Raw genomic sequence first — 27,018 nt, forward strand, 5'->3', positions numbered from 1 at the left:
CTAACTGGCTGACCCCAGGCAAGCACACATAAGCCACAAGACCCCCAAAATGGTGAGTAACCACAGGGCAGGGTAAATAACTCTTCCCAGACCATGCTGTGCACTGGGCACATGGCTCTTGGGTACAGCCAGCACTGTAGGGTGGGCCTGATGATCATTCCTGTCCCCATACTTTCCACAGGATGTGATCATTATAGAAGATCTCATTGCTGAGGATGAGCAGGGAACCAAGGAAGGGTCTTCTCCAAGCTTTCGGCTTCTGCCCTGGTCCCTCTGCAGCAATGGTTCTCCCCCTCCCTCCACCCCCTTGCGATGGCACAGTGGCATGGGAAAGTTACCATTAATGGGGCAAGAAACAAAGCACCTCTGCTGAGGAACTTGTAGGAGCAGATTACCAAATATCTCCACAAGAGTTTCCTGAAGATCTCTGAGGGAGATTCCCGTGAAGTGAGGGAGTGTATCAACAGCCTGTTCCGCCACTCAAACTAGGCATGAGGTGGGTGTGATGGAGCCCCCCCAAAAGGCTTTATGGAATATGCTTATGATTGTGTATGTGACATATGAATATGTTTTAGGCTACATATGTCATGTAACATATCTATGCAAAGGTTATGATCTACTGAATGTATTCATCCCATTTGTATGTGTGTATCATTTTTGTACTTGAAGTTATGAATATTGGTTGTATACTTGCTTGATTTCTAAGTAAGCTTGGTAAGGCATTTGGTCAGCTTCTTTAGAAAGGAATTTGCAAAGTTAAGTGCTTCTTGACTGGGCACTTAAGGAACAATGAATCTTGGAATGCTCCAATCCACATATGAAGTCTACCTGAGGACGTACAAGGAAGCATGTGAACCATGGCTGCTACCCTGTAAGTTCTGAGTCATGCCTGGACATGTGACATGCCCCTGTGACTCCAAAACTCCATCTTGGAGCTGGATTTTGCATGGGGGGGGGGGTCTCCACCCACAAGAGATAGTCTATTTAACCCCTTTCTAAGAGAAATGGAGGAACTGAGTCTCTGTTTAGATTGCAAGCTCCTTAGGGCAGGGATTTCTTTTTTCTCTGTGGGTTTGTACATCATCTAGCACAACAAAGGAGTTCTGGTCAATGATTGGATTTCCCAGACCCTACCACAAATACAAATAAATAACAATATTTCCATTCCTACCATGGGCCTCCACTGAGACTGCCAACAGGAGTGTCAATGCATGCCAATGTAAGGGTGTAATTGTTAAAAGGACAACTGTCCACTAGAAACTAGACTGAGACCAGCACATTCGTTTCATATAAGCCAACAAGGAACCACTAGGTAGTAACAACATTCAGTCATTACACATTTTTTCTAATAATCAGCTAACTCTTTCTAAAGTCAATTAGGGTTCCAGTTTAGGTATTAATGTATTCAAGACATTGCAATCTTTTGATGAATATGATCTTTAACCTCTTCTTATCTGTAACATTTTTCTATTTAGAAAATATCAATTATACACAAATGTGTGAGTGACACTGGCTAAACTCACTGGTGAAGGTTAAACAGCCTAACTGTGCTTTGTATTGAGCAAGTTTGGTCAGATTGTTCCACCGCCTCAACATTATTTAAATAAAGATTTCTGAATATAATTGTAAAGGTGAGGTGCTTCACCTCCTGTCATATTTTGCCTACTTCTTCATGTTACTCTAGTTATGAAGTCATGAGCCTCTGTAACCTGCAGCTTGTGCAAATACATGTTATTTTTGGTAAGGCATGCAAATAAAATTGGGCAATGCATCATCATTTATTCTGGCAAATAAGAAGCTCGAGTTACACTGCACAAATATTTGTCCAGGGATCTGTGTGAGAAATAATTAAATGACACTGTACTCATAAAGCTTATGGAAAGGTTTGAAGAGTAAACAAAAGCAGAATGAAAATACTGTTTTATAACGAATGCATCAGAAAAGGATTGTATTAGAAGAGTGAATCTTGAAAGGTTCAGAATGTCTAATTGGAGAAGCATACTGGCAGGTTCAGACCCCTCTAGGAAACTTATTTGAACTTGAATCTTTGAAATTTCCTTCCTTTTTCTCCGCACAAAAACTCCCTTCTCTAACACAGTTGGGCTAATCATGAAATACTTACGCTCAGAACATTTTTAAACTCCTCTTCGCAAAAAGAGGTCCCAGTTGTGCAATGAGTTCCATACAGGTAGACCTTTATGTCCATGTAGAATCCCACCGAAGTTTGGAAATCTGCCAAGGGTTCTCTGCCAATTTTCACAGTGCAGGATTGGGATCATTTCCCCCCCCCCCCCCCCAAAACAGAATCAGTGCTGGAATAGACCAGGTGGATGTACACGTTTATACATATCAAAGGGCCATACCTTGGTAGAGTCATCTGCAATAAAATAGGCCTAGCACACTAAATTCTTATGGTTTGAAAACTTGACTTTAACTTAAATGAACTAGGTTCATGTTTTGCTTACAAAAGACTAAGTAAAACAAAAAAGAGTAGGGAGATCAGAGAAGAAAAGATCCAATGAAAAATTAAACATGGGGGAGGTCAGTCCCCTCAAAACTCTTTTGCAAATTAGTGACTGTTTCACTAAACTGTTCATGTCAAAACTCAGAGCGTATTCAAGATAATCTGCCACACTGTCCCTCTCAGATCTCCTAGAATAGACCTTTGAAACCAGTGGGGAGGGCACATCTGAATTTCTTGGGGGACAGAATAAACCTTCCAATGGTTCAGTGTTTATGGTAGAAGTGGTGGAGCCAAGGGCAGGTCACAGAGCCACTTATTCAGGTTTGTCCCAGCTGCCCCAATGTCATGACAGCTCTGGAGCACAGAGCCATAATGCCACTCAGGACAGCAGGGGTGGCTAAGCCAAATCCAGGGAGAATCTGCCACCCCAGGCAGTTAATTCTTGAAAACTGTGGGACTACTTCATTCATTCCTATATGGTACTAACTCAGGCTAAAACTCAAGAAACACAACTCATCATCTGCTAACACAACCACTCTGTAGCGTGGACACAAGCTGGTACTACTCAAGTACCATTAATCCTCCAATGACTTCCCACAATTCCCCATGTGTGCAGGAACAAGAGGCAAATCCTCCCACAATTCACTGGGAAAGAATTCATAGAATGGCTCAGCTCACTACGAACTATGGGATGTGCCCCAGAAGTCTTAGCCCCACACACTAGGGGAGTGTAGCCCCAATGTGGACACAGCAACTCAAGTGTTATTTTGTAGTGTGGCCATTCTCATTTGACTTAGGCTAACTCGAGATGTAGTGTAGAGCACTTGAGTTAACACTGCAATGATGACATATCCTTCTTGCCAACTATGATAACGATGATAAAGGACTTCACACAATGTAAAAACCATGTCCTACTTTCAGTGCTTCATAGTCAACCATCGTGCAACGTATTAAAGTTGATTGGAAATGCACATGTAAAACACATATACTAAGGAGCTCAGAGAGAACTTATTTTTAGAGCAGAAAAGTAAGACTAACAAAACAACTGGAGATAATCACTTCTTGATCACAACTATAACATAAATGTGCCATTTTTCAGTGGTGGGATGCTTATCTCTTTTCAACAGTGTGTTTCTAACTTTTTCTGTACAGTGTCATTTGATCAAGAATGGAAAATATTAGTCACAAAACTGATCCCATCAGAGAATACCTAAAGGATTTCAATACAGTAAAATACTTTTCAGTTCATCATTACAGAGGTCACAATAGTGTCAGAATACATAGCCTGTTTTTATCAGTGGTGCATCAAGAGCCCAATGGAACTTTTTTTTTTTTCATATTAACCACACAAACAGTTTGCATATATATTTGCACGAAAGGAGTCAGACAACAGCACACACAGTGTGGATACAACCAGAGTGTGACAAGACTTTTTACTTTAAAAGAAAATAAAGAAAAGCACTCAGGATGGAATTTGGAAACTTGACCCCCTCGCCAAGTGCTACTACTAAATGAAACATTAAAAAGAGGGGACAATCCAAGAAAAAAAATTGTAAGTATAAGATTATGCATGACTCATTTCAGAATTTAAATTGAATTAGAGTATTTTCTTCAGCATACACAGGGAATGTAGAGATAAAGGCATAGCCTTTCTGTCTAGGATATACTTCCCACATGCACTTGTAAGGTCAGCCTTAGAATGGCAACTGCACCTGTTTTCTAAATATGTGCAATGTGTAGATAAATGTATACCTATGTGAATCTACTGCATTAAATTCTCAGTATATTAAGATCAACAGAACTCTATGCAATAAAGTGAAAAGAGGTTAGAATACAATCAACTAAAACTTTTATCATAAAGTTTCTATATGGAGACTTCACTGTACAGTCAAAATAGCTGCATATTAAAAAAAAGGAAATAGCTTCTTTACAACCTAACATGGCATAATCTTTTCAGGTTGAAATAAAGATAATGTATGTTACAGTTTCATTCAAAATAAAGGCTTTGCTCTTTGATCTATCAAAACATTTTTCTATTTCACAGGATATTCTCTCATTATAGATAATTGTAATTACAGTCATCCCAGACTTGTATCGTTTAACAAATTACTCATATCCTTTCCATCTGTGAATAATTTTAGATCTTAGATTCATTTACTATCAGAAGTGTGGTTAATTCTCAGAATGTGTGTGACTACTTCATTCATTCATATATTGTACTAACTCAGCTAGGGTCCTGTGATTTGTCTTTTGGGTGATGAAATCTGCTGGAAATGCACAATCCTACATGCTAAGATACTTTTCATGAGCTTATGTGGAAAAGCTTCATAATAAACCAAGGAACAGATTTGGGTAATTTGCACACAACTCCTCTGAACTAAATCCACAAGTGGTGTAAGTGAGTATAGCTCCATTGACTTCAATAAAACTATGCTGATTTATACCAGCTGAAGACTGGCGCCTTTGATAACAGTTACATTTGTGTAAATTTTCAACAGTATACAATACCCTTGGGCTAGTCCAGAACAAAACAAAAACGTATACCAGCGTGTATGTCTCTCTCTGCAGGTCCATACGTGGGGCAGGGCTATGAAGGAAAAGGGAAAGCTGATGAAGAACTGTGTAAATACTCAAGACTCTTGTGATTTAGCACATTTCTGTCATCACATTAATCCAAGATAGCATATTTCATTAATCTTATCCTTAGCTTTAGAAGTGCATTCCAGCATTTTAAAAGCATTATCAAAGAAATGTTCATATTGTTTCTGAATGTAATTCTATAAACTGACTTGTGTGTTGATACGGTAGCTGAAAACCTACAAGTGAAATTTATTATGAACAGTAATAGTGTTGGGCTCAGATAGGGAATGAAAGTATTAGGATTAAATTTGATCACATACTCTTTAATTATTGGAGATAAGCAGTGCAGGTGAGCTAAGGAGCAGAATGTCAGGGTGAGCAGTCTAGGGACTCTATTTGTAAAAACCTTACTGAATGAGAAGCAAGATCTACAAATGCTGATTCATAAAAACCCAGAGCCACCTCCTGAATAGTGCTAAGCCCAGCTGCTAATTTTGGGGACCGAATGTTTCACAGGATGAGGCCCACCACAGACTCTCATATGACATAACACCCAGACAGCCACACTTCTGCAAAACTAAACAGTTGGAACTGCATGAGAAATGCAAACACAGTACCAAGTGGGATAAACCGTTCTTTACTATCAGAGGGGTAGCCGTGCTAGTCTGGATCTGTAAAAGCAGCACTTCGTCCGATGCATGTATTCACCCACGAAAGCTCATGCTCCAATACGTCTGTTAGTCTACAAGGTGCCACAGGACTCTTTGCTGCTTTTACATTCTTTACTAAAAATACAAAATTCCAAACTCTGTAAAAAACTTATTGAGAGAGAGCGTGAAAACAAGAGATTTTTTTTTTTATTATTCAGCACATAACATTAAAAATATTAAAGTTAAATCCAAAAACCAATCCTGGCCAAGTGGAAACAAGAAACAGAAAGAAGTTTCCATAATTCAAAAAGAGCAAAATATTTAGGAAAAAAGGTGTTTTTTCAAACAGTCTCACAATTGACAACGTAGGGTAAAATTCTGTCCTCATGAACTCAAAGGAGTTTTGTTTTTAGTCTCAGAAAGGCCAATTGCTGAGCATGATAGAGACTGAATTACTTAGAAGTGACCTCTCCAGGACAGATCGGAGGCATATGGTAGGAGCGGTGTGGGAAACACTACACACAGATGCCCATGGCGTGCTCATTCTATGGACAAAAAACCTCAAGTGAGACACAATTACCATGAGTACTAAAATACAGTGATGTAAAAGAAAGCAATAAATCAATAAAATTGCAAAACTTTACTGCCTCACACTTGTTTAGCCATTTGCACTTATGAACAGAGGGAGCACATGCTACCAAATCACAATGTGCACACAGGTATATATTGCTACATAAGCTGCTAAATACCAAATAACCAGACTACATAATGGAAGCTTTCAAGGAATGACTTACCTTCTAGATTTGCTCTGAGTACAGCCATGGGCAGCCTGCCCTCAGTGTAACTCCACTGGTCAACAGGCTAGCACCAGATTCTGGTATGGTGTACATTGGTGTACTGTAATGCTCTGCTCAGGTAAATGAAGTCACACTGCAATTTAGGACAGCAGCAGCAGTGACCCCTAATATAGACAGCTGAAGCCACTGTTTGCACCAGTGGATCGTTCCTTGATTGAAACTAGCATAAGATGCACCAGAGTAAATCATAGTTTACTGCAGAATACCCTGTCTACATTATGAGTTGCACCAGCGCAGCTACCCAAATTGTTAGCACCAATGGCTGAAACTCACGCAAATCCTCAGTGCAGACAAGGCTTCAGGGGGAAAAGATCAAATTCAGCTGAAACTATGGAATTCATATCATAGTGCTACAAAAAGTACATTGTATTTCTTTGCCTGTTATCAGACGATTCAAATATCTGTAAAGGAAGAACAGAGAACAACAGAGTCCTGCTTTCATGAGCTACAAAGGTGTAGTTAAGCTCTAGGCCACAATATTTGTTAAAAGTGTTTATCTTTGCTGACATATGTTCTCTAGTTAGAATAAAACAGTCTCCTTTTACAATGGAGTTTTCCATATAGCAACTAAAGAAAAAATATTTGTTATTGACTCCTGCTTTAAAGAAGAATTCAGCAATGTAGACTACCTTATATTTTAAAATAAAGCCATCTAGTTATGCAAGAGTTCCACTCCAATGATCCAAAGTACAAATGTATTTCAATATGAACATTTTTATTACAGCACAGATAAAGGCTATAGCTAAGTATTTCAAAAATGGAGGCCTGAAGGTTCTAAATCTTGGCTTGTTCTTTTTTAAAGTGTAAAGCACCCAGCAACTCCCCCTGATGTCTGCTTTAAATTTCAGTGGGCGTTTCTGTTGAGTCAATTATTTGAGTTTTGCTTGTGGGCAATGTTTGGAGCATATATTACACACAGGGAACTATGCAAAGCCATAGAGCTAAGAGAATTTGAGCAGCCATCTCAAGGATACTGGCATGGATTCTCTTCGGGTTTGGTGGATAAGGCCTCATATAGTATTATAAGTCAGAGTTGTCATGGTGCTTTTCAAGTAGGCATTTTAATATCTGGTAGAAAACCTAATGAGCTAGTGTCTCAGATGGTCTAAACTGATGATGATCCATTGATTTAAGACTCTAAGGTATGGCCCAATTATAAGAAAGGTGAGTTTAAGGATTCCACAGTTCAGAATGTCCTCTGGGGCAGTGAAACTCTGCACATCCTTATTTTGTGTTCCAATATAAAAGCATAATCTAGCCCGAGGACAGATGTAGGCCAATCAAGCCCTAACCTGAACCAAATTATAGATTTAAATTACTAGACTGAAAAGAGATCTCTTTGATTATTGGTGGGGACTATGATGTAGTAATCTAATTCTAGACTGATATACACAGAAACTCATTTTAAAGAAAGACCCATCCCATAAACAACATTATACGTAAGCTTATTGAAGAATTTGGCCTTCAGAACATGTAGCATTGCTTAGAGGAGGAGGAGTTGGACAAATAAAAAAATAGAAATAAAAAAAGAGAAGATCACTTTCTTCAGTTCATAAATAATTTTCTAGGATAGATATTTCCTTAATTTCCTCATCACTACATAGTACCCATAGTTTCTGACAGGATCCATATGTCAGAATAAGTTTACCAAGTCTGATCCATAATTTGGATTAATATTGATTTAGCATGTCCCAGACATTTATCTTGGAGATTCAATAATACACTCACAAACTCGAAGTTATTCAGTTTATATCAAAGTCTTACATCAAAGTTCTCACATACAAGACCCAAAAGCTACTGAAGCCAGTGGAGAGATTCCCACTGATTTCAATGTACTTTGAGTCAGGCCCAAAATCTCCAAAACCTCTCCAGGCATATTTATAGGGTGTCCCTCAAAACATTTTGAGAGAAGGAATAATTTACTGTTCAACAAAAGCAAATGAAAAACATAAAACCCTGAGAAAAGATTAAAGGAAAAGCCAAATTTAGGGATATCATTACAGTTGATTGTACTGAGACGGAAGCTTTTCTAGAGTCACGTATCTTAGACTGTGGAGTTATGGAGGTCTCATTTTATAAGAGAGAAATTGTTATGTTCATGTTTTTCTAAAAAAGCACCAAAGGAACAAGTCTTTTACAAATTCAATAATTTAATCTGTTTCAATTAGGCCCTTGAAAGACTGTTTTGAATGTTTGTTAATTATTCTTTTCTTTAATGCTTAAGAGCCAGGGGGCAACTCTCCATTGAGATGAGTCGAGATGACCCATTCCTGTCAAAGATTTTCATAAATACAGTTGGTGAACTTAAACAGTTCATCCCGGTTTTAGAGGCCTGACCAATTCCAGTTATATTCCCTATATGTAAATATACCGTTGGAACTGGTCAGACCTCTAAAATCAGAGTGAACTTTAAGTGCACCTGCTGTATTATATCAGGTTACAAAACTCACATGTTTTCTTTATTTAGGAGAATGAGCCCAAATATTTGTTGTCTTTGTAAACTATTCAGAGAAGATGAAAATGAGATCACATCTAAGTAAGTATTACTATAATTCTGCAGTCACATAATCCTACAAGAGATGAAGGGATTTAGCCTCCTGACTGAAAGAGTCAATAGGGCTAACAATACAATTTAATGCTGAATACTTACCTGTGCATGTTGTCCTCATGGATGCACATACATTGATCACCTGTTATTCATGCTGTTGCTTCACAGTAGAACAATTTCAATATATTTGCATTGTCTTACGCTATGAGTAACTGGATTGTTTTAATTTGAGCTGTTCAGGCATAGACATCTTGGTCCAAGTTCACCCCTGGTGTAACCACTGAAGTCAATGGAGCTATACCTGGGATGAATTTAAAACAGGATGTTTTGGGTTTGTTTTTGTTTGTGGTTTTTTTTGTTTTGTTTTTTAAAATTCAATCCCACTGCCAGATGTTGAAAATTTGTGCCTTATGCTACCATTTGTCTCAGCTGGACAGGTTCTCCAGCCAATTTATGTTTCCCACGATGCCATAGATTCCTATGTACACTACAACCGCTCAGCAAGAGAGGAGATTGTGGTGCTTCAGAACCAGGGAGCCCAGCCCATAGAAGAGAACTGGGGCATGAGGCAACCAAACTACAGCTCACATGAAGTACCACAATGGCATTTCCAAATTGAAATCTTTCAGCCCCATTTCCAGTAAAGTCAAGTTTTTCTGTGTGGAAAAAAAACAAACACCAACCAGCTCTCTTTAGCACTTTGCAAGATGGTGGGAGACAAATGGATTTTAAAAGTGTACAAACAACATGAGAACCCAAAACAACCTCACTAAGCCAATAGTCTCATTACTAGTAGTAGTATTTATTCTTTTTACTACAGTAGCACATAGAAGCAACAAGCAAGACTGTTTGTATAGTGTCTTACACAATGGTGTCTCACAGTGAGAGATTGTAGGCTCATTGCTTCTAAATACAAAAAAAAACCAGAAAAAGGTTGGAAGGGAAAACAAATCAAGTGACTTGCTTGAATTCACACAGCTGGTCATGGCAGAGCGGGAAATAGAAGCCATGTCTCCTGACTCCCAGTCCCGGGCTTTCTGCAGTGGACAATGGTCCCTTAAGTACTTTGTCTTTTCTAGTTGTGCAGTACACATTGGATAGTGGAGACATAACCAGTTCTTCACCCTCTCCATAAGGATTCTCACTACAGCAGATCCTACTGATACAACTACTGTGACTAGGTGGGGTTATAGTCAGAAAAGTGGGGAATGAACATCTTAATAGTCCATCCTCATTTTCCCCTCAATGACTTCCTCAGTTTACAGTAAAACACCATCTTCCCTAAGTGTAAACTCACCCATGGAGAGTAACTAAAAACAGGCTGTGTTTGTTCTGCTTTGCAGATTAAACACTAGAGGCAAATATTCAGAAATGGAAATAAAATGGCAGTTTTGATGGTGCTCAGGGAGACAGACAAGAACGTCACTTATTCTGTATGAGTGATAATGCTGACAACACTAAAAATGTGTCTGTCTGTAACAGCAGATATGACTCAGAAGCAGCTCTATCAACAAATAAGCATTCACAGGAACAAGTATTTATGTAAAGAGGAGGTCAGTTAGGCATGAGAAAAGCCCTACTTGAACAAGAACCAACTGTGTGACCAGAAATTACGAAAGAACTAAGACCAAAGTTTGATGGTTGCAAAATTTCTACCAAAAATAGGAGTTAAATCTATCTAAAATGTGCTGAGTAACTGACATTCATTTTTCTTCCCAGAAAAGAAGATTCGCTTGTTATAACAAACAGTAAGACATGGGTCCTTTCTAGAATTAGATCAAAACAAATCTAAGAAATCACCACAAATTAGACTACAAAACCAGCAAACAGCTGCTGTGCAGAGCAGACTTACAAATTAATCCCACTAGTACCTACTATCCACAAACCAATACTGCTTTTAATCAAATATGGATTATTCTTGAACTTTACTGTAATTAAGTGGCTTTAGTTAGGATTCAGTAACTGATGCCAAAATGGAAGGATCAAGGGAGAATGAAAACTCCCTCTCCAGTTTGATTAGAGCCTAATGAACTACAATGCACTTTTTCTCCAATCTCTTACATGGACATGGACAAGGACATGAACATTTAGCATAGGCATTTCTTTCAAGTTACCAGTGGTAAGATACTAAAAATTATAAGACCCGGAGACAAAGGTGGTGTATATAAAGTTATGCTGATTTACACCAGTGCAGAATCTGGTCCTTAGAAGTTTATTTTTCTTCAAGATGTTTAGTTCTCTCTGATCCCTCAGTCTTCCACAGAACTGAGAATTAAGAGAACAAATGGAAGACTCCTAAAACCCAGGAAATTGCCACGTAAGGACAACAAGCATAGAAGAAAAACAATCCATTGTTAGCCACCTCTAAGAATCCTCTTGATTAGTAATACTGTGATTAATTTTAAATTACAAACAAGTAGGTAATTAAATGGATTTAGTGTCTTTTGCAGTCAAGATTCTATTAGTGTTTCCATCATTCATCAGCTACAGCAGAACCTCTGGGTTACGAGCACAAGAGTTATGAACTGACCATCAACCACACACCTCATTTGAAACTGGAAGCATGCAATCAGGCAGCAGCAGAGAGAAAAGCAATACAATACAGAACTGTGTTAAATGTAAATTACTAAAAAAATAAACAGAAAGTTTTAAAAAAATTGACAAGGTAAGGAAACTGTTTCATTTAAATTAAGATGGTTAAAATCAGCATTGTTATTCTCCATAGTAAAGTTTCAAAGCTGTGTTAAGTCAATGTTCAGTTGTAAACTTTTGAAATAACCACCACAGCATTTTGTTCAGAGTTATGAACAATCTCCATTCCCAAGGTGTTCATAATACTGAGGTTCTACTGTATAATGTTCAGAGCTCAACCTCTCAGCTGATGATAAATGTAGGTGGTGTTAGTTGAGAAGAAAAAAGGTTTTACATTTTTTATCATACTCAGTCCCAAGGGACTTTAATAATAGTACCTAACATTGCAGTGGCACCTAAAGTCCTGAACCACAGCAGGGTCTCTAGGCACAAAGCAACCCTACATGATCACCCCTGCCTCAAAGAGCTGACTATTGGAACTGTTAATGCTTTCTTTATTCTTCTCCCATTCTGAAGTACTGTACTGCACTGCCTTCACACACAATTTCCATTGACTTCAAAGGGAGTTGTATGCGTTTAATTTAGTGCAGAACTGGGTCCAGTTATTGAAAGTTCTCTTTTCTTCAAAACTGCAAGCACGAGATCTGAGACATCCAAAAAATGAACTTGCAGAGAGCAAAATGCATATAGATTCATTGAATTATGAAATTTAGCTTTATTTTTAAGCCTAGCATTAGCCATGCAGTTAACTACAACTCTAATCCCACAATAACCTTTCCTCCTTTTGCAAAGAGTGTCATTGGAAGAAGTGCTACAGTGGTCCCAATCTTTTGAAAAGCTGATGACTACTAAATGTAAGTAGTTGTATGTATGTACTCCAGCAGAGTTATTTAACAGCAGCTATCTAACTTTTTTAGAAATGTGTGGATAGGGAAAGCTTATGTGATACATTGGTATATCTCCATGTACTGTGTTTTATGGTTACTGACTTCCATTAAAGAGGAAAGCAAATGAAAAATGTTAATGCCATATCAATCACCACAAATACCCTCGATGCCCATTGCAATATAGTTAATCACTATGAATCCTTCTGAGAGATAAGTTAGGTGAGGTAATATCTTTTATTGGGCCAATTTCTGTTGAGGAAGGGACATGTTTTTGAGCTTCACCAAGCTCTTCCTTGTCTGGGGAATTAAATACAAACTGGGACAGACCATTAAGCATAAGGGATTCACACATGCTGTAGGAGACTACTTAAAATGAAGTGGGCCATTAAGGGTTTAGCAGGCAGTAGCGTGTGTTACAAATTGTTGCAATAAATCATAAATCCAGCATTTATGTCAAGTCATTGGTTTAAATGTTCAGCAAAGTTATGAATTTATGTTTCTAGGCTCATCTTTTAAAGGTGTTTCATAGGTTTCCTTTGACGATGAGGACTGAGAGGTCAGACATGAAGTGATCACTTTGTAAAAAGTGTTCACTCATGGGTCATTTTTATCTTATTTTTTGTGACGGTTCATTCAAGAGCATAGTGATTGTCTGGTTTCACCCCCATAGTTGTTTTGTAGCATCTGATTTGCTAGCTGAGGCCTGGGTTGATACAGGCATGTGATATAGGAGTCATGAATCTTGAAAGGTGTGTTCTGGGGAGTATTGATCATTGTGGAAGTGGAGATATGTCTGCAGGTTTCCACTTGTTATTATGGCAGGATCTGATGCCATTTTGACTTGGTGTGTCCTAGTCTGTGGGAAGCTAGGTGAGGTTGGGATGTTGTTTTAAGGCCAAAAGAGGGGGTTTGGGAAAGATTTCTTTCAAGATGTGGTCATCTCAAGTCAGGGTTGTAGTTTGATGACACCCCATGTGGGTTCCAGTGTGGGGTGGTAGGTGAAAACTAGGGGTATATGTTCAGTGGGCTTTTTACCCCCCCCCCCGTGTATTGAAGCAGGTTCTCCCAAGTTATTTGGGTGACCCGTTCCATGATGTGATCTAATTTTCTGGTGGCATGTCCTTGTTTGGTGAAGGCATTTGAGAACATATCGCAGAGTTTCTCCTCAGAGAAAATTCTGTGGTACCAGTGCCTGGCTGTAGATACCAGACTTCATGCTGTGTTCAGGGTGGCTGCTGGATCCAGAAGTTTCTTGTACATAGTCATCTGTAGGGCTCATCATAGTGTCCAGGAAGTTGATGCTAGCATGGGAATGTTCAAGAGAGTTTGATGGTTGGGCAGTGGTGCTTGAAGTTCTGGAGGAAATCTCTGAGTAATTTTGGGCCATCTGTCAAAAGGATGAAAATATTGTTGATGTCCTCATTCTCAAAGGAAACCTGCACAATGGACAAACTTGGGAACTTAAATTCATAACTCTACTGAACACTAAAAATCATGGACTTAAACAGAGACATTAAACAGAAGTTACTAGATCACAGGACTTGGTTCTCATGGGAGACTTCAATCACCCTGATATCTGCTGGGAGAGCAATATAGCAGTACACAAACAATCCAGAAAGTTTTTGAAAAAGTGCAGGGGACAATTCCCTAGTGCAAGTGCTGGAGGAACCAACTAGGGGCAGAGCTCTTCTTGACCTGCAGCTCACAAACTGGAAAGAATTAGTAGGAGAGGCAAAAGTGGATGGGAACCTGGGAGGCAGTGATGATGAGAGGGTCGAGTTCAGGATCCTGACATAAGGAAGAAAGGAGAGCAGAAGAATACAGACCCTGGACTTCAGAAAAGCAGACTGACTCCTTCGGGGAACTGATGGGCGGGATCCTCTGGGAGAATAACATGAGGAGGAAAGGAGTGCAGGAGAGCTGGCTGTATTTTAAAGAATCCTTATTGAGGTTGTAGGAACCAACCATCTCAATGTGTATAAAGAATAGTAAATATGGAAGGCAAACAGCTTGGCTTAACAGTGAAATCCTTGCTGATCTTAAACACAAAAAAGAAGCTTACAAGAAGTGGAAGATTGGACAAATGACCAGGGATGAGTATAAATATGTTGCTCAGGCATGTAGGAGTGAAATCAGGAAGGCCAAATCACACTTGGAGTTGCAGCTAGCAAGAGATGTTAAAAGTAACAAGAAGGGTTTCTTCAGGTATGTTAATAACAAGAAGAAAGTCAAGGGAAGTGTGGGCCCCTTACTGAATGAAGGAGGCAACCTAGTGAGAAACGATGTGAAAAAAGCTAATGTATGCAATGCTTTTTTTGCCTCTGTCTTCATGAACAAGGTCAGTTCCCAGACTGCTGCACTGCGCAGCACAGCATGGAAAGGAGGTGATGAGCTCTCTGTGGAGAAAGAAGTGGTTTGGGACTATTTGGAAAATCTGGACAAGTACAAGTCCATGGGGCCGAATGAATTGCATCCAAGAGTGCTAAAGGAGTTGGTGGATGTGGTGCAGAGCCATTGGCCATTATCTTTGAAAACTCATGGTGATCGGGGGAGGTCCCAGATGACTGGAAAAAGGCTAATGTAGTGCCCATCTTTAAAAAAGGGAAGGAGGAGGATCTGGGGAACTACAGGCCAGTTAGCCTCACCTCAGTCCCTGGAAAAATCATGGAGCAGGTCCTCAAGGAATCAATTCTGAAGCACTTAGAGGAGAGGAAAGTGATCAGGAACAGTCAGCATGGATTCACCAAGGGCAAGTCATGCCTGATTAACCTAATTGTCTTCTATGATGAGATAACTGGCTCTGTGAATGAGGGGAAAGCTGTGGATGTGTTATTCCTTGACTTTAGCAAAGCTTTTGGTACAGTCTCCCACAGTATTCTTGCCGGCAAGTTAAAAAAGTATGGTGGATAGAAAGCTGGCTAGATCACTGGGCTCAATGGATAGTGACCAATGGCTCTGTCTAGTTGGCAGCCTGTATCAAGTGGAGTGCCCCAAGGGTCAGTCCTGGGGCAAGTTTTGTTCAATATCTTCATTAATGATCTGGAGGATGGTGTGGATTGCACCCTCAGCAAGTTTGCAGATGACACTAAACTGGGAGGACTGGTAGATACACGGGAGGGTAGGGATAGGATACAGAGCGACCTAGACAAATTAGAGGATTGAGCCAAAAGAAATCTGATGAGGTTCAACAAGGAGAAGTGCAGAGTCCTTCACTTAGGACAGAAGAATCCCATGCACCGCTACAGACTAGAGACCGAATAGCTAGGCAGCAGTTCTGCAGAAAAGGACCTAGGAGTCAACAGTGTGCCCTTGTTGCCAAGAAGGCTAATGGGCATTTTGGGCTGTATAAGTAGGGACATTGCTGGCAGATCGAGGGACATGATTATTCCCTTCTATTCGACATTGGTGAGGCCTCATCTGGAGTACTGTGTCCAGTTTTGGGCCCCACACTACAAGAAAGAAATAGTCCAGTGGAGGGCAACAAAATGATTAGGGGGCTGGAGCACATGACTTATGAGGAGAGGCTGAGGGAACTGGGATTATTTAGTCTGCAGAAGAGAAGAATGAGAGGATAGCTGCTTTCAACTACCTAAAAGGGGTTTCCAAAGAGGATGGATTTAGACTGTTCTCATTGGTACCAGATGACAGAACAAGGAGTAAAGGTCTCAAGTTGCAGTGGAGGAGGTTTAGGTTGGATATTGGGGGAAAAAATTCACTAGGAGGGTGGTAAAGCCTGGGTTACCTAGGGAGGTGGTGGAGTCTCCTTCCTTAGAGGTTTTTAAGGTTAGGCTTGACGAAGCTCTGGCTGGGATAATTTAGGTGAGGATTGGTCCTGCTTTGAGCTGAGAATTGGACTAGATGACCTCTAGGTCCCTTCCAACCCTGATATTCTATTATTTATGGCTCATTACAACAATTTGTAACACATCCCACTGCCTGCTAACCCTTAATTGCCCACCTCATTTTAAATGGCCTCCAATATATGTTAACCCCTTATACTTAAGGAGCTGTCCCACCTTGTATTTAACCTGAATGCTTTGGTTACCTACTGCAGACCTGAGGAAGAGCTCCAAAGCTTGTCCCTTTCACTAACAAATTAATCCAGTAAAGATATTACCTCACCTACCTTGGGACCAACACAGTTGCAACACTGCAAATAACATGAACTCTTCTGGTATTCACAGAAATAAACTATGAATATTGTTTCATTGCAATATAAATCCTTAAACGTTATCCACACATTTCTAAATGCTACCAAAGAATCCTGTGGCACCTTATCCACTAACAGACGTTTTGGAGCATGAGCTTTCGTGGGTGAATACCCACTTCCTCAGATGCATTCACCCACGAAAGCTCATGCTCCAAAACGTCTGTTAGTCTATAAGGTGCCACAGGATTCTTTGCTGCTTTTACAGATCCAGACTAACATGGCTACCCCTCTAAATACTAAATGCTACCATTGTTTTCAATCACAAAACATGCTAAAACAGCAACAAACTGCAAGATTTGTTCATGTGGTTAACACAAAAATTAAACATAAGAATGGTCATATTGGGTCAGATCAACAGTCCATCTAGGCCAGTATCCTGTTTTCCAACAGTGGCCAAGCCCAGATACTTCAAAAAGAATAAACAGAACAGGGAAATTATCAAGTGATCCATCCCCTGTGGTCCAGTCTCAGAACATGGCAATCGGAGGCTTGGAACATCCAGAGCATGGGGTTGCATCCATGGCCATCTTGACTAATATCCTCCATGAATTTATCTAATTCTTTTTTTAACCCAGTTATAGTTTTTGCCTTTACAACATCCCCTGGCAACAAGTTCCACAGGTTGACTGTGCATTGTGTAAAGTAGTATTTATTTTTGTTTGTTTTAAACCTGCTGCCTACTAATTTCATTGGGTGACCCTGGGTTCTTGTGTTACATGAAGGAGTAATAACACTTCCTTCATCACTTTCTCCACACTAGTCATAAATTTTATAAACCTCTATTATATCCCTCCCAGTCCTTTCTTTTTCAGGATGAACATTTCCAGTCTTTTCAATCTCTCCTTATATGGAAGCCGTTCCAAACCCTCAATCATTTTTGTTGCCTTTTTCTCTACCTTTTCCATTTCAAATATATCTTCAAGACGGGGAGACCAGAATTGCATGCAGTATTCGATGTGTTAGTAGCATGGAAATATTTAGTGGCATTATGATATTTACTGACTTATTATCTATCCCTTTCCAATGGTTTCCAGCAGTCTGTTAGGTTTTTCTGCTGCACATTGAGCGGAAGTTTTTAGAGGACTATCCACAATGACTTCAAGATTTTTTTTTTTTGAGTAGTAACACCTAATTTAGACCCAGCCTATTTTATGTACGGTTGGAATGATGTTTTCCAACATGAATTAGTTTGTATTTATCAACACTGAATTTCATCTGCCATTTTGTTGCCCAGTATTGTGAGAACCCTTCCTAACTCTTTGAAGTCTGCTTTAGACTTAACTACCTTGAGTAATTTTGTATCATCTGCAAACTTTGCCACTTCGCTGTTCACCTCTTTTTCCTACTACACTGAAAAGCAAAATCAGTCAAGGGCCAGATTGTGCTATAAAAGTGCAGCCTTTAGTGGGAGCAATATAGAGTATTACTGTGCAAGGGAAGCTCTGGAATGCACTGTGCTATAAAGAGGCAGTTTAAAATATCAGAAATCATATACAAGCAGCATGAGTGCTTGTAACCACCACCCTCAGCTTGTGGCATGCTGACATCTCTTGCAGAAACAAAAAAACCCTGTGATCTGCATCACTGGAGAAATTTGTTTTTAGAACTAGAGAGCTATGAATCACTCACAATATATAATGTGACAAAGTTCCTCCTCTACCTTGGTGGGTCCCGCGCTTATTGGCAGATTTGCGTACCTCAGTGATCTTCCCCACAGTCTGCTTACCTCAGTGATCTTCCTCCTGTGTCTGATCAGGAGTTGGGAGGTTTAGGGGGAAACTGGCCCCGCTCTCTACTCCGGGTTCCAGCCCAGGGCCCTGCGGATTGCAGCTGTCTAGAGTACCTCTTGTAACAGCTGCATGACAGCTACAACTCCTTGGGCTACTTCCCCATGGCCTCCTCCAAACACCTTCTTTATCCTCACTACAGGATCTTCCTCCTGGTGTCTGATAACACTTGTACTCCTTAGTCCTCCAGCAGCACACCCTCTCTCTCTCAGCTCCTTGTGCTTCTTGCTCCCAGCTCCTCACACACACTTCCTCTCCTCTGGCTCCTCCTCACCTGACTGGAGTAAGCTCCTTTTTAAACCCAGGTCCCCTGATTAGCCTGCCTTGATTGGCTGTAGGTGATCTAATCAGCCTGTCTGCCTTAATTGGTTCTAGCAGGTTCCTGATTCCTCTAGTGCAGCCCCTGCTCTGGTCACTCAGGGAACAGAAAACTACTCATCCAGTGACCAGTATATTTGCCCTCTACCAGACTCCTGTACACCACTGGTCTGGGTCTGTTACAATAGATTTTGCCATTGATTAAATGTCTCTGCATTGCTCTCAGGTTGCAAAAGGCCAAGTATATGAACCATGAGAAACTTCACTTGAAGTCAATGAAGCTGCAACTGCTGATCCCAGAGCTATGTTGGTCTTAAAGTATTTGCCTACACTAAGTTTTACTGGAAAATATTTTTCACCATTGCTAAAAAAGATGCTACTCAGCAAGTAGTAACAACGGTTGAAACCTCAACGTTCTCATGACTGCAGGCACTTTAGCCACTGCATCATCAAGCACTGCTCAGAGCAGGTGTAAATGACATGGTGTTAAATTCTTGAAGCTGCTAGTTCTTTAAGGGATAGTGTACTAAGGCTTCCAACAATTGCTACCACCAGTGAAGGCAAAAATCAGTGGAACTTGGGATGTTTGGACAAAATACAGAAGGCCCTCATTATAATGCCTTTGTAATAGCAACCCTTGATCTATAGTGAACATAGTCCCTGGATCCCACTCACTCTCCCTGCCAGGGCCCTGGGAGCTCTGTCTCCCTCCACCCCTCTCGCTATAACAAACTGCTGGCTATGCTGAAGAAATGGCTTGGATCCCCAGGTTCACAATAGCAAAGGCATACTGCACCCTTAATGTATACCAGAAGACAATTTGAAAAACCTTTTATTTGCTGGAGAGAAAACTGACAGCTTTCTTAGTTACAATGATGGCAGCAACAAAAGTCACCTTTCCTTTTGATGACGGGAAATAAATGGAAGTGGCACAGGAGCCAGCAAACAGAGCTGTAAACAGGGGAGTTTGACTGGGAGTTTGCAAAGGGAAGACTAAAAGAGGCAGGCAGAGGAACAGACAGTCTAGTGAAGGGAGTGTGTGGTGTTCTGGCAGTGTTTTGCTGCTTGTTGGGGGTTTGCTTTGCTGTGGGTTGTGGTGTTTTGGTTTGGTTTGTGCTTCCCGGACTAAGAGGACTTAGATTGGAAGTCTATGACAGAAGCAGCAGTAGTAGTGACCGAAACAGTGGAAGACACAATGAAGATGACTAGATGTTGAAGCTGCGGTATGTACATGATCCTAGAGGGGGTACCTGAAAAGAGTTTCATCTGCATGAAGTGCCGCCTGATAGAGCTGATGGAAGAAAAGATCAGAGGATTGAAGATGCGGGTGGGAACTCTGGTTGAGATTACAAGGGAGTTCGAGCAGATGATGAAGTAAAGACATAAGGAGGCTGAAGGGAAAAGCTCAGACTTGCAGATGGAAGCAGGACTGAAGAACGCTGAGGGGAGACTGCCTGGTGAAGATAGTGGAAGCATGTGACTAAGAACCAGGCAGAGGAAAAGCGGGCTAGTGAAGAAGAAATAGAGCTCAGGAACAGGTCTGAGGAGTTGGAAAATGAAGAAGGGGCACAGCAGGGGGTCACTGAAGTTGAGAAAGCAAGGAAGAAGAGAAGAGCAGTGAGTCCTATAGGAAGAAGGGAAGAGTCAATGGAGACACCACCAAATATGAGCCCCAGAAGGATACGGGAAGAGGCAGGTCTACATGACTGGGGACTCCTTACTGAGAAGGATAGGCAGGCCTGTAACCAGAGCTGATCCAGAGACGGGAGGGTGCGCTGTCTGCTGGGTGCAAAGATACGGGATGTGGACCTGATGCTGAAGAGGATCCTAACGGGAGCGGGAAAGAATGCACTGATTGTCCTTCATGTGGGAACAAATGATACGGCTAGATTCTCACTGGAACAAATCAAAGGAGTCTATGCAAGGCTGGGGAAGATGCTTAAGGAATTCAAGGCTCAGGTGATGTTCAGTGGGATTCTGTCTGTTCCTAGAGAAAGGTAACAAAGGTGTGACAAGATTATGATGCTCAACACATGGCTCAGGCAGTGATGCTATAAGGAGGGCTTTGGGATGTATGGCCACTGGGAGGCATTCATGGACAGAGAACTGTTCTCTCTGGATGGACTTCACCTGAGTAGGGCAGGAAATAGATTTCTAGGATGGAGACTGACACATCTGATTAAGAGAGCTTTAAACTAGGAATTTGGGGGAGATGGTTGGGAGATGTACAGGTAATCTCCACGCCAGATTTTAACACTGAGAGGGAAGAAAATGAAGTAAGAAAGGATACAGCCATGGGTAGGAGAATGGATATAAGAAGAAGGGTAGTGTAGAAACCAGTCTAAAAGGTGATACTGGCAGTTGAATGTCTGGGCCTGACAACAGGAATTAAAACCAATAGTAAAAGGTTCTATACCATATAACTAAGAAGAAAAAGAAGGAAGAAGTGGGACCACTAAACACTGAGGATGGAGTGGAGGTTAAGGATAATCTAGGCATGGTCCAATATCTAAACAAATTCTTTGCCTCAGTCTTTAATGAGGCTAATGAGGAACTTAGGGATAATGGTAGGGTGACAAATGGGAATGAGGATATGGAGGTAGATATTACCACATCCGAGGTAGAAGCCAAACTCGAACAGCTTAATGGGACTAAAATCGGGGAGCCCAGATGATCTTCATCCAAAAATATTAAAGGAACCAGACATGAAATTGCAAGCCCATTAGCAAGAATTTTTAATGAATCTGTAAACTCAGGGGTTGTACCGTGTGACTGGAAAATTGCTAACATTGTTCCTATTTTTAAGAAAGGAGGGGAAAAGTGATCCGGGTAACTACAGACCTATTAGTTTGACATCTGTAGTATCCAAGGTCTTGGAAAAAATTTTGAAGGAGAAAGTAGTTAAGGACATTGAAGTCAGTGGTACGTGGGATAAAATACAACATGGTTTTACAAAAGGTAAATCATGCCAAACCAACCTGATCTCCTTCTTTGAGAAAGTAACAGATTTTTTAGACAAAGGAAATGCAGTGGATCTAATTTACCTCGATTTCAGTAAGGCATTTGATATGGTTCCACATGGGGAATTATTAACTAAATTGGAAAAGTTGGGGATCAATATGAAAATTGAAAGGTGGATGAGGAATTGGTTAAAGGGGAGACTACAACAGGTCATACTGAAAGGTGACCTGTCAGGCTGGAGGGAAGTTACTAATAGGATTCCTCAGGGATCGGTTTTGGGACCAATCTTTTTATTACTGACCTTGAGACAAAAAAACTGGGAATGTGCTAATAAAGCTTGCAGATGATACAAAGCTGAGAGGTATTGCCAATACAGAGAAGGACTGGGATATCATACAGGAAGATCTGGATGACCTTGTAAACTGGAGTATAAGTAATAGGATGAAATTTAATAGTGAAAAGTACAAGGTCACGCATTTAGAGATTAACAACAAGAATTTTGATTATAAGCTGGGGACGCATCAGTTGGAAGGAACAAAATAGGAGAAAGACCTCAGAGTATTGGTTGATCACAGGATGACTGTGAGTCGCCAATATGATATGGCCATGAAAAAAGCTAATGTGGTCTTGGGATGCATCAGGCGAGGTATTTCCAGTAGAGATAAGGAGGTGTTAGTTACTACCATTATACAAGGCACTGGTGAGACCTCATCTGGAACAGTGTGTGCAGTTCTGGTCTCCCATGTTTAAGAAGGATGAATTCAAACTGGAACAGGTACAGAGAAGGGCTACTAGGATGATGCGAGGAATGGAAAACCTGTCTTATGAAAGGAGACTCAAAGAGCTCAGCTTGTTTAGCCTAACCAAAAGAAAGCTGAGGAGAGATGATATTGCTCTCTATAAATACATCAGATGGATAAATACCAGGGAGGGAGAGGAATTATTTAAGTTCAGTACCAATGTGGACACAAGAACAAATGGATATAAACTGGCCATCAGGAAGTTTAGACTTGAAATTAGATGAAGGTTTCTAACGATCAGAGGAGTGAAGTTCTGGAACAGTTTGCCAAGGGGAGTAGTGGAGGCAAAAGACATATCTGGCTTCAAGACTAAGCTTGATAAGATTATGGAGGGAATGGTATAACGGGGTAGCCTAATTTGGCAATTAATTGATCTTTGACTATTAGTGGTAAATATGCCCAATGGCTTATGATGAGATGTTAGATGGGGTGAGATGTGAGTTACTAGAGAGTTCTTTCCTGGGTGTCTGGCTGGTAAGTCTTGCCCACATGCTCAGGGTTTAACTGATCGCCATATTAGAGGTTGGGAAGGAATTTTCCCCCAGGGCAGATTGGCAGAGGCCCTGGGGTTTTTTTGCCTTCCTCTGTAGCATGAGACACACGGGTCACCTGATGGAGGACTCTCTGCACCTTGAAGTCTTTAAACCATGATCTGAAGACTTAAATGGCTCAGATATAGGTTAGAGGGTTGTTACAGGAGTGAGTGGGTGACATTCTATGGCCTGTGTTGTGCAGGAGCTTGGACTAGATGATCATAATGGTCCCTTCTGACCTTAAAGTCCATGAGTCTATAAAAGCCTTCCCCTTTTCCCAGTTAGATCATGATTTTTTTGATGTTTAGATGTTTTTCACTCTGATGTAGAGCTGAATTTTTACAATAATTATCAGCCTTATAAACAGATGTATATGTGTTGTGTGCATTTTAAAGAGAACTGGATAAATTCATGGTGGTTAAGTCCATAAATGGCTATTAGCCAGGATGGGTAAGGAATGGTGTCCCTAGCCTCTGTTTGTCAGAGGATGGAGATGGATGGCAGGAGAGAAATCACTTGATCATTGCCTGTTAGGTTCACTCCCTCTGGGGCACCTGGCATTGGCGACTGTCAGAAGACCTGATACTGGGCTAGACGGATCTTTGGTCTGACCCAGTACGGCAGTTCTTATGTGTGATTTTAAACCACAAGAAGAGGAAATATTTTCTTTGATATTCTGCTCTTTCTGCACATGTGCAGCTCTCACTGATGTTACGGGAGTTCTGAGCATGTACAAAATGAATATTGAAGTCTGAAACTTTTATTTGTCACATTGAGTGGCCAGTTATCCCCTAAATATTCTTTTTTAACCATTCTATTAACAGTCTCAAATTTTATGTAAATATAAAACAAAAAGGGCCAGAAGATTTAAAAGTAGTCCATAGGTGCTGGAATTAAGAGTGCTGCAGCACCCCCTGGACTGAAATGGTTTCCATTATATACAGGGTTTACAGTTTGGTTCAATGGCTCTCAGCACCCCCACTATAAAAATTGGTCCAGCATCCCTGAAGTAATCTGTGATACACATACTGACCATGGGTAGTACCTTATCCCACGAGTAGCCCCATTGTCTTCTGTAAGATTTCTTGTGGAGTCAGGAACTATTCAACATGAGAAAAAGTACCAAAACTGGTCCATAATCCTTGTCTAGTCATTTTTCATTCAGAGCTAAGCAAAACCTGTTTGACAATTATCTTCCTAAATGCTATCATTTTATAGTTTATAAAGTTTGACTTCTGAAATATTTTCAGATGGACCTATAATCTACAAGACCTACCTGAAGACAGAATACAGTGATGAGAACATTGAATTCTGGCTTGCATGTGAAACTTACAAGAAGATTGAATCTCGGAGGAAAAGGATTTCTGTAGCCAAGAGAATTTTTAAAAATTACATTCAGCCCCAGGCGCCTAAAGAGGTGAATTAACATTGCAAGAACTGCGCTGTCCCTCCCTCCAATGTGTGTGTGTGCGCGCACACACACACACACACACACACGTGGTATCTGTTGAAACTGAAAGCAGCAGCTTGCAAAATGCAACAATCAATATTTGGCAATGGCACTCACTGTAAAAAGCAGTGTAAAGATGTTTACTTGATTAATCATCTTCACTGCACCTTTGTGAAGCAGGTAATTAAAGTATTTTTAACCTCATTTCAGATAAGTAACTGAGGCAGATAGGTAAAATTCTTTGCCCCAGGCCACAGAGGGAGTCAGTGCCAGAACAGGGTCTAGAACTAAATTCCTGGGAGGGGGGTTCCATACTTTAAGGACATGTACAAACCTGTTGATGTCAATAGGAGTCTTTCCAAACACTTCAGTAGACTTTGAATGTGACCCTTACTTAGTCCAGTACCTGGAAATTAAATGAAATCTCCACCCAGTTCCATCCCTTTTGAGGGCTGGCAGAAGCATGCTAAGTTTCCAAAAGCACTGGAGAAGTAAGAAAAATTGAAGTAATTCATTCTAAATGGTTAAACAACTTCAGTAAATCAATCCTTAATAATACTCTAATAAAAACCATGGACAAATTTTAGGAAAAACAGACCAGATTTGGCTGTATGAACAGGGATTAATATTAAAGGGTAGTTCTTTTCTGTTAAAACACTAAATAAACATGACACCTAGCAGATCATTTCTAGGTGTCTTCAGAATCATATCTTCTCACTTTACTGAGAAAAATAAATTAATCTGCTTTTTACTCATTACCACTGCAGGTCCAACACAGCACTGGTAGAGTGAGGCTAGATTTTTTCTGGCTCATGCTTCAGCAACAGAATTGTTAACTGAATTAAAAATGCACAATACAAATTACTGGAGATGTGAGGGCTAGAAAGAACCCAGTTTGGTTCTCAGATGCCAGGCTAAGGTTGGAGTAGGGCGACAGTTTACAGCTTTGATTAAGAGGCAACAATATTGTCAGCCCTGCAAGTTGAAAATTCACACAATTATTTTAAACATTATGATGAGTTTGGGGGTTTTTTGTTTTGATGATTTTTTGGGCGGAAAGAGGGGATTGGTTGGCCGGCCTGCTGGTTTTTTTATTTGAGCTTTTCATGGGTCTTTATAGGAAATTCAATCACAAATGTACAAAAAAAAATACGTATGCTTAGAGATGGATAACCTCCCTTTTGCTTGTCAGTATTGACAGCCTCAAGCATTGAATAATCATGAGTCAGTTCTCAAAATCATGAGATCAGCATAACAAATTTTTTAAATAATAAATTGTGAATTCTTAGTTTGGCCTCTGGTTTTGAGTCTTTGGGAACACACTTGCTTCCTGTTTTCAAGTTTTTCTCTGCAAACATGAGGGCTTGAAACTTTCTTTTTTAAATGGAAGCTGATGGTTATCTCAAAATGGTCTGTATTAAAAAAATGTAATAGTATTAGGGAAGGAGTAGATTGCACCCTAAAAAACATCCTTGGTACAGCAAGGTCTCCACACATCAACAGTTACACATTAATTCACATGCCTCCAGCTCCTCGTTCAGCCTCCAATAAGTGCAATTTAGCAGAGCAAATCTAAGTACAAAATGTTTAGTTGAACTGCAATCGCCTTGGTCAGTCTTCTAGATTATGGTGAGGTTCAACTTTTATTTGCAGTACCTTTCTATCAGAAAGGTAAACACCACCAGTACATTAAGTTCTTAGACATCCACAAAGCTTCCACTCATCCACTGCAAATCCTCATCTGACTCTTCAGTCTCTTACACAATAACCCATTTCCTAATCAGGATTAATGTACAATCTCTGTTGTACAATATCCTGTGACTTCAGTGGCCTGATTTTCAAAAGTGATGTGATGAGCACCCGATGGCTCCCACTAATTTCAGTTGGTCGGAATGTTTGAAAAACAGGCCTTCAATTTAGATAAATAAATATAGATATAGGAACCTAACTTTAAGTGGGGGAGGCAAACACTTTTATACCAAGATTTTTAAATACTAGATTTTTATTTTTCTTAATAATCTCTCTCCTGTAGCTCCTTTTCAACATAGGGAAAATGGTGCCATAATTGATCATATGGATGTAAGGCATAGGCTGCAGCCTACCAAGCTTCATCTTTGAAGAACCCTATTTTTGTCCTCTGTATTTTTGTTGTAACTTTCTTTAATATTGTTTTATTTTTCAGATTAACATTGATAGTCCTGCAAGGGAAGCTATTATCAGGAATATTCAAGAACCAACTCAGTCCTGTTTTGATGAAGCTCAGAGAATAGCTTACATGCACATGGAAAGGGATTCATATCCCAGGTTTCTTGGATCAGAAATCTATCAGAAACTCAAACACAGGCCTCCAGACTGACAGAAATGACTCAATACATTAGAGA

General features: G+C 40.3%; 1 protein-coding gene across 1 annotated transcript; it reads left to right on the top strand.

Moving 5' to 3' along the window:
- Window positions 1-3,878: 3,878 nt before the first annotated feature.
- On the top strand, window positions 3,879-27,018 carry RGS13 (regulator of G protein signaling 13). Its single transcript, XM_050961487.1, has 5 exons — window positions 3,879-4,016; window positions 9,019-9,087; window positions 12,484-12,545; window positions 24,438-24,604; window positions 26,820-27,018. Exons 2-5 carry the CDS (start codon window positions 9,023-9,025, stop codon window positions 26,991-26,993), a joined length of 468 nt encoding a protein of 155 aa, XP_050817444.1. The 5' UTR covers window positions 3,879-4,016; window positions 9,019-9,022; the 3' UTR covers window positions 26,994-27,018.

This window comes from Gopherus flavomarginatus, chromosome 7, assembly GCF_025201925.1.
Source record: "Gopherus flavomarginatus isolate rGopFla2 chromosome 7, rGopFla2.mat.asm, whole genome shotgun sequence".
Classification (NCBI taxonomy): Eukaryota; Metazoa; Chordata; order Testudines; family Testudinidae; genus Gopherus; species Gopherus flavomarginatus.